This window comes from Triticum urartu, chromosome 4 (assembly GCF_003073215.2).
Source record: "Triticum urartu cultivar G1812 chromosome 4, Tu2.1, whole genome shotgun sequence".
Lineage (NCBI taxonomy): Eukaryota > Viridiplantae > Streptophyta > Magnoliopsida > Poales > Poaceae > Triticum > Triticum urartu.
Window position 1 is genome coordinate 437,853,021 of NC_053025.1, and position 8,115 is coordinate 437,861,135.

The following is an 8,115-nucleotide window of genomic DNA, read 5'->3' on the forward strand; positions in this document are numbered from 1 at the left end:
CAAGCGGCCTTGGTTTACTACCGTAGACCGCCTGTCAAGTTTCGTAACATTTGGACTTCATTTGATACTCCAACGGTTAACCGAGGGACCGAAAAGGCCTCGTGTGTGTTGCAGCCCAAAACCCCTCCAATTTGGCCCAAAACCCACCAAAACCTTCTCCATCTTCTAGAGCGTTCGATCACGATCGCGTGGCCGAAAACCACACCTCATTTGGAATCTCCTAGCTCCCTCCACCTCTATTTAAAGACCCCCCATTCCAAATCTCGGATCCCCTCCCCGAAACCCTAAAAAAATCCCCAGATCCACCGCAACGGACGTGTCCGGCCCGCGCCAGACAACGTTCGCCGGCAACCGCCGCCACTCAGCGCCCGCCACGTGTCGCCGCCATCTCTCCCCCCGCCGCCGGCCCGCTCGGGCCCGAGACCGGCCCCCGCGAGCCCATCGCCTCCGCCGCCGCTCGCCCGAGGCCGCCCGAGCCCTCTCCCTTGCCGCGCCGCCCGCCTCCTCCTCGCCGGCGCCGGCCCCGCCGCCCTGCTCCGGCCTCGCCGGCGACCGCCGCGTCCGCTGCCCGGGGCGCCGCTCCGCCCCGCTCCGCCCTTCGACCACCGCGCCGGCCGCCGCCGACCCGGCCCTGCCGGCAACGCGCCGCCCGCCGCCGACCCGGCCCCGTCGGCAACGCGCCGCCCGGAGCTCGCCGGCCCCGGCTCCGGTCTCCTCTCCAAGTCCGGCGACCCTCCGGCGACCTCGAAGCTCCGGCCGACGAACCTCGTAGAGCGTGCCAGATCTGAGATCTAAAATCAAGAGGGTTGACTTTTTGCCCAAAACCCTAGTTCATATGCTCATGTTCATCGTGCTATAACTTTGCATCCGTAGCTCCGTTTCGCGCATATAGCATATCAAAATGTTCATCTCAGAGTGTACATCATTTCATTCCATTGCATCATTTTCATTTGAGTTCATCTTGATGCCCGAAATTCTGTTAGAAGAGGGCTATTTGAGATAATTGCCAGATCTGCTGCTCCATTTAGCTATTTGTCATATTTTCCATGATTATTGTGTGCATGATATGCCCATGAGCTCTACATATGTTTTGTTAAGGGATTTGCCACCTTTCCAGAGGTGCAACCCATGTATTTTTGTGATGTGTGTGGTGACTAGCAAAAGCTTGCAAAGTGAGGCACTTAGTAAAGCTGATTTCAGGGACTTAGCAGTTCCACCAAGTCCTTGAGCTGTTTATCTCATATGGCCATATGTTCATGTTGTTTCCTAGTGATCCGTGCCTCTTTTGAGGATGATCAGTAAGGATGTTTTGTTAATCTTGTAGTGCTCTATCCATCCATGTCTTTGTTTGCAATTATGGAGCAGCCTAGCTTGAGTCAATCGAGCTCTACTTTTGCTACTTCGTGAATCTGGGCAGATTGTCTACTTGTTAGCGATTTTGCCGGGGATGTTGTAGTTGATCCGTGCTTGCTATGCTATTGTTCTTGCCATGTCTAGCTTGCATTTTGTGTATTCTTGATGGATGTATGCTTAGCTTGTCATGACGCCAAGCCATTCGCGATCGAGACCGATGCGTGCGACACCGGCGTGGGGGCGGTGCTCACACAGAACGGCCACCCCGTCGCATACCTCAGCAAGGCATTGGGCGTCAAGAATCAGAAGCTGTCCACCTACGAGAAGGAGTTCTTGGCGGTGATGATGGCGATTGACAAGTGGCGACCGTACTTGCAGCGCGCTCCGTTCGAGATTGTCGCCGACCACAAGAGCTTGTGTGCGCTTGCAGATTAGCAGCTGGCTATGGACCTCCAGCGGAAAGCCATGTCCAAGCTGGTGGGGCTACAGTTCTCCTTCCGCTACAAGAAAGGCGTCGACAATGGAGCAGCGGACGCGCTGTCCCGCGTGGGCCATCTTCTCGCGCTCAACGCTCTCTCTCTGTGCCAGCCCCAATGGCTCCAAGAGGTGGCCAACTCATACGAAACTGATCCTGACGCGCAAGAGCTGCTGGCCAAGCTCGCGGTCACCACCACCGACGACCAAGGCCGCACATTGCAGAACAGCGTCATCAGGCAGCGCGGCCGGCTCTGGATTGGTGCAAACTCTGCGTTGCAGACCAAACTCATCGCTGCACTCCATCACAGTGCAGTGGGTGGTCACTCCGGTGCCACGGCCACCTACCACCGCGTCCGCAAGCTGTTCGCCTGGCACGGGCTGAAGCGTGCCGTGGAAGATTTCGTCCGGCAGTGTGCCGTGTGCCAACACGCCAAGCACGAGCACACGCACCCTGCCGGCATGCTCCAACCCCTTCTAATTCCCACGGAACCCTGGCAGGAGCTGACCATGGATTTTGTGGAAGGGCTGCCGAAGTCTGAAGGCTCCGACGCAATCATGGTCGTCGTCGATCGGCTGACCAAGTACGCGCACTTCGTGCCGCTTCGTCACCCCTTCACCGACGTTCAGGTCGCTCGCGCCTTCTGGGAGCACATCATCAAGCTCCATGGCGTACCACATTCGATCGTCTCTGACCGCGACAAGATCTTCACGAGCGCAATGTGGCGCGAATTGCTCGCCGCCGCTGGAACCAAACTACTCTACTCCACCGCGTACCATCCCCAGACGGACGGCCAAACCGAGCGCGTCAACCAGTGCCTGGAGATGTACCTGCGGTGTGCAGTCCATGACACGCCGCGGCAATGGCGCAAGTGGCTACTAGCAGCGGAGTTCTGGTACAATTCGGCACATCACGCCTCCCTGAATTGCTCTCCCTTCAAGGCGCTGTACGGCAGAGATCCCAACCTGGGGGGTTTACCACACCTGAGCGCCGCGCTCCCCAGCGACGCGGCATCCAACGACCTGGACTGGACTGCACACACGGACCTGCTGCGCGCAAAGCTGGCGCGTGCCCAAGCTCGCTTCAAGAAATAAGCGGATCGACACCGAGCAGAACGAGCCTTCGACGTTGGTGAACAAGTCCTTCTCAAGCTGCAGCCATATGCACAGTCCTCTGTCGCCAATCGCCCCTGCAAGAAGCTCGCCTACAAGTTCTTCGGTCCCTTCTTGGTGACAGAACGCATTGGCACGCTGGCGTATCGACTGCAACTTCCCCCAAACAGCAGCATCCACCCGGTATTCCACGTCTCTCAATTGAAGCCATTTACTCCTGACTATACTCCGGTGTTCTCTGAACTGCCACGAGTACCGGACCTCGCCGGAGAGCAAACCGAACCAGTGACAATTCTACAACGGCGCATGATGAAGAAAGGGGATGCCCCGGTGGTGCAACTGCAAGTTCAATGGGCAAACATGCCACCATCGGCTACAACCTGGGAAGACTACGACGTCCTTCGTCATCGGTACCCATCCGCTTGCATCTGGGAAGAATCGGCATCGCAAGAGGGAGGCAATGTCACGCCTGCAGATGCTGCTAATGCACCTGCAGCGGACTAACAAGTGCAGTTCAGTTATAACCTGCAACCCACTGTTGGGCTTGGGTCGAGTGCGTGTGTGGGTTTGTGATTAGGCTGCGGCCTTGTAAGGGTGGCCCAGTGGGGCAGCTACATATGTACGGCTCACAAGACGAATGAGGCAGCGAGTGTTGATCGAGTCCTCCTTTCCCCCTTCTCCAAGCCTCTCACCTACTCTGCTCTCTCCTCCCTCATGCTCAATTCTAGATCGGGATCCGCCTGGCATTACAGTTGGTACTCATCACACGATTCAAATCTTCGGCAAAAAAAACAAAACAAAAAACGATTCAAATCGATATACGGTTTCTAGGAAAACGGGGCGCTTGGTGGGACGAAGTCAAGGCAAAAAGGTGAACTGCACGCTCAAGTGACCACAACAACCTTCTCCATTTGGTCTTTGCACATCACACAAGATTAGAAGAGGCTACACAGCGTAAGCCATGAGGTCTTCATCTGAACAACGAAACACAGCGGAGCACATAAGCAGAGTTCGTGTTATATCTCCCTCTTGTTCGTGTTCGTGCTCTATCGAGTGCTTGAATTTCTTATACAGACAAGTCTTCACTAAGGAATTTCCCGAGAGCATAACCTTTATTCACGATGGCGCTAGCGTCCACGGTCCACTATACGTATATGTATCTCAGCAACGGAGCTCACATCCTGCTCTTCTTCACAGGGCCAAGCTCCTTTGCCTTGGCCCTCAGCTCGTGCTTCTTGATCTTCCCCGTCGCCGTCTTGGGCAACGGCCCGAAGACGACCGACTTCGGGACCCAGTAGCCCGGCATCCTTTCCCGGCAGAACCTCATGATATCGTTCGCCAGCGCCACCTCGTCGGAGCCACCGGCCCCTTCCTTGAGGGTCACGAACGCACAGGGCGACTCCCCCCAGCGCTCGTCGGCCCTGGCGACCACCGAGGCCTCCAGGACCGCCGGGTGCATGTACACCACCTTCTCCACCTCCAGGGTGCTGATGTTCTCCCCGCCGGAGATGATGATGTCCTTCATCCGGTCCTTGACTTCGATGTACCCGTCGGGGTGCTTCACGCCGAGGTCGCCGGAGTGGTACCAGCCGTGCGCGAACGCCTCGGCGTTGGCCTTGGGGTTCTTCAGGTACCCCTTCATCACGGCGTTGCCCCTCATCACGATCTCCCCGTAGGACTTGCCGTCGGCCGGGACGGGGACCATCGTCTTCGGATCAACCACGTCCAGGCCTTCCAGCGCGGTGTACCTGATGCCCTGCCGGCAGTGCAGACGGGAGCGCTCCTCCAGCGGCAGGTCGTCCCACTCGGGCTTCCACGCGCACACCGTCGACGGGCCATAGGTTTCAGACAGACCGTAAGTGTGGGTGACACGGAAACCTCGGATAGAGAGCGCCGCAAGAAGCGATGGCGTCGGGGCGGCTCCGGCCAGCATTACATTGACCACACGGGGGAGTGGCAGGAAGGTCTCGCTTGCAGGAGCGTTGATGAGGTTGTTCATGACGACCGGCGCAGCGCAGAAATGTGTCACTCCTTGTTTTGCAATACCAGTGTATATAGCCTTTGTGCTCACCTGCATAATGAATGGGTCTTACATTAACACATAGCATCAGAGGAATGCCAGTATTGAACAGTTGTTTTATCTTTTCCTTTTATTACTCTTGGAAGTGATATTCCAAGTTAGCATTAGAAGACTAAAATAGACTTTGCATAATTGGTTTTAACACATTTGCTACCAGAAATACATTCTAGAACAGTCTAAAATATGAACGGATGAGAGATCATTCTTGCTACCTATTCCTCCCAGAAGGTTGATTTTTTGGGGGTGTTTGACTGTATGCACTTTTGTATCTGTGCAACTTGGCAGTTCTACCATAACTTGCATTTAATAACTGGCAGAAGTGAGTAAGTACTGCATTCCAAGAACATAACCTCTATGATTCATTTGTCCTCATCATCAAAATTAGCTCAATTTGCAGACATTACAAAGCTAAATTTAAGCAGCTGCCAATGATAAGACAGATCTTTAACATACCTGGCGAAGACATATGCTGGTTCCGCAGAAGGCAGCCAACGCCCAGGTATAACACCAACCATTACAATGGAACATAGGCAAAGTCCACAGGTAAACAGCCCCTTCAGGCATTCCCCACACCATAGCAACACTGAGCGCCATGAGGTAGGCGCCACGGTGATGCAACACGACACCTTTTGGGCTTGAAGTAGTCCCAGAAGTGTAACCTAAGGCAATGCTCTGCCATTCATCCTTCGGTGGCTTCCAATTGAATTCTGGGTCACCGGTTTTCAGGAACTCCTCATACTCAATGGCCCCTTGTCCTAGAGCGTATTGTAGAGACTTAGGTTCACATGTTGGATCACCGATAACAATTAGGATTGGAGGCCGAAAATTCTGTTTCTTCTTCGCTGATACTATCTTCAGGGATTCTTCGGCTAGGGTGAAGAATTCTTGGTCCACCATCACAACTTCTGCCACGGAATGATCAAGAAGGAACGCGATCGTCTCAGCATTTAACCGGATGTTTACACAGTTCACCACAGCTCCAGACATTGGAACACCGAAGTGAGCTTCGTACACTGCCGGAACATTTGGAGCTATCACAGCAACCTAATCAAGCAAGTAGAAAAACAAATAATTACTGTCTAATCCTAAAATCTTAAAAAGCCACTGCAATATGCAGCGAAGCTATGAACCATACAAAATCACAATACAGTTAAAAAATAGTAGCAGGCATTGGTACAAATTATGACTTGGCAAACAAAAAATAAACCATCATTCCACATGCTTCTTTGGCGCTTGCAGGAAAGATACGTCAGTATAACCCTCATAGTCTGAACAGACTTACAAATAATATCTTGGACAGAGACGCTCAACACAAGAAAGAGATAAGCTTATCCTATTTGACCAGAAACAGTGACGGTTCCGTGTTTTCTTTGATGAGCAGAGCTACTGAACTAGTGTTTGGTAAGGAGCACCCTTCTTTTGGCAACATATTAGGAGCAACTTGTGGAGGTATGATCATATGTTTCCATTAAATTGGAAACAGCGACAGTGCCGTCTTATGCTTGTTCCTTTCCTTTAGTTTCTTTTCCAAACTATGGACATCCCATATTTCCATGCTGCTGGAAATGAAAGGTCAACTTATTGCAGTTCTGAGTGCCCCGCCAAAGTAGAATAAAAGCTCACATTATTAAGTGGATCATATCTCCCAATATATAGAAAAAAGAAAAGTGGCATGGCTCCAAGTATAAATATGGCAAGAAATTCAGTATTCTTCTTCCCTTTAAGCGCCCCACAATTTACTACTCGCTCGGATCCATATTATTTGTGGCTGATTTAGTACAAAGTAGGGAGTAACTGAATTCATTTAACCTCAAGGTTTTAATTTCACAGGCAGACAAGCAGGGCCAAATTCTCTGAAATATACTACTTACTAGGTAGAACTCAAACACTCTAGGTCTGAATGGAGGTCATACAACACAGAATCTACCCCGACTATGATTAGCTCTTCAGGAAGGAACTAGGAAGCAGGGGAGAGAAATTTACAGTGCTGCCGTGGCCGACAGATCGGCGCGCCAGTGCAGAGGCGAGGCGGCGGCACCGGCGGTAGGTCTCGGCCCAGGTGTACCGGACCGGGCCGTGCACGACGGACGCCCTGTCCGGCTGGGCCAGGGCGGCCCGCTCGAGGAACCAGAGCGGCGTCAGCGCCGTGTAGTTGGCGTCGTTCCGCGGGAGACCGTCGATGTCCCGCTCCGCCGCCCCGGATCCGAACCCATGCCCCGGCCCCTCCGACCCCATCCTCTCTTGGTCTGCTCTCCTTCTGTTAGGAAGAAGACGAAGGCGACGAATCGGGAGTGTGTCGAAAGCGTGGGACGAGAGTGTAGGTGTGAGTGACAGCACGAGCCGCCCAGTGCCATTTATAGTTCGAGAAAGTGTCCAGGTGGGTACGATCGGCGAACGGCTTGCACGCCGCGACGCCCGTCCGATCAAGGGCGGACGCTGAGGATCGAACGCGTGTGGTAGGCGAGAGACTTTAATTTGGACTTCGCCACCTTCATGGAATGGGCTAAACAGAATCACTGAACACTGAACACGCAGTGCCCACGGCCCACGGGCCGTACTTCCTAGACTCGTCACTCCGTCAGTCAGTGCGTAGGTTGATGCGAGAATTCTCAAAAAAAAAAAAACTTCCGAGGATGCGGATGAGATGGAAGGTATGGTCACAGCCTTTTATCAGAAACTTTTCTTGTTTGAGGGCACATGCAATATGATGAACAACAAGCTCACCAAGGCACCAAGGAATAAATTAAAGTTGCGGTATTTCAAATGGCGCCAAGCTCCGGGCTCGGATGGTTATGGTTACCAAGCAGACTTCATCCAAAGGCATTGGGATTTGTGCAGGGGGAGATCACTACACTCATATTACGTGTTCTGAGGGGAGAAGAGGATGTTGAAGGGTTGAATGAAGCTATTTTAGTCCTGGTCCCTAAGGTAACTGATCCCACGAACTTGCCACAGTTTCACCTGATTAGTCTATGCAATGTTCTTTACAAAATCGCGTCGAAAGTTATGACCCAATTAGTCTTTCTTCCTAAGATAATCTCTGAGGAACAATCAGCCTTTGTTGTGAGACGTCTCATCATTGACAATATCATCTC

The 8,115-nt window shown here is 52.9% G+C and overlaps 1 protein-coding gene across 1 annotated transcript; it reads right to left on the bottom strand.

Annotated features, from left to right (window-relative positions):
• Positions 1–3,934: 3,934 nt before the first annotated feature.
• Positions 3,935–7,343, bottom strand: LOC125551920 (acetate--CoA ligase CCL3-like). The gene is made up of 3 exons (XM_048715324.1): positions 7,004–7,343; positions 5,474–6,064; positions 3,935–5,011 (listed from the first exon to the last, which is right to left on the bottom strand). Exons 1-3 carry the CDS (start codon positions 7,253–7,255, stop codon positions 4,115–4,117), a joined length of 1,740 nt encoding a protein of 579 aa, XP_048571281.1. The 5' UTR covers positions 7,256–7,343; the 3' UTR covers positions 3,935–4,114.
• Between the last annotated feature and the right edge of the window lie 772 nt (positions 7,344–8,115).

Coding starts and splice junctions, on each gene's coding strand:
- LOC125551920 (XM_048715324.1), bottom strand. CDS start 7,255: ATGGGGTCGGAGGGGCCGGGGCATGGGTTCGGATCCGGGGCGGCGGAG. Junction 6,065..7,003: donor CTGTCGGCCACGGCAGCACT/GTAAATTTCTCT, acceptor TTGCTTGATTAG/GTTGCTGTGATAGCTCCAAA. Junction 5,012..5,473: donor CCAGCATATGTCTTCGCCAG/GTATGTTAAAGA, acceptor TTCATTATGCAG/GTGAGCACAAAGGCTATATA.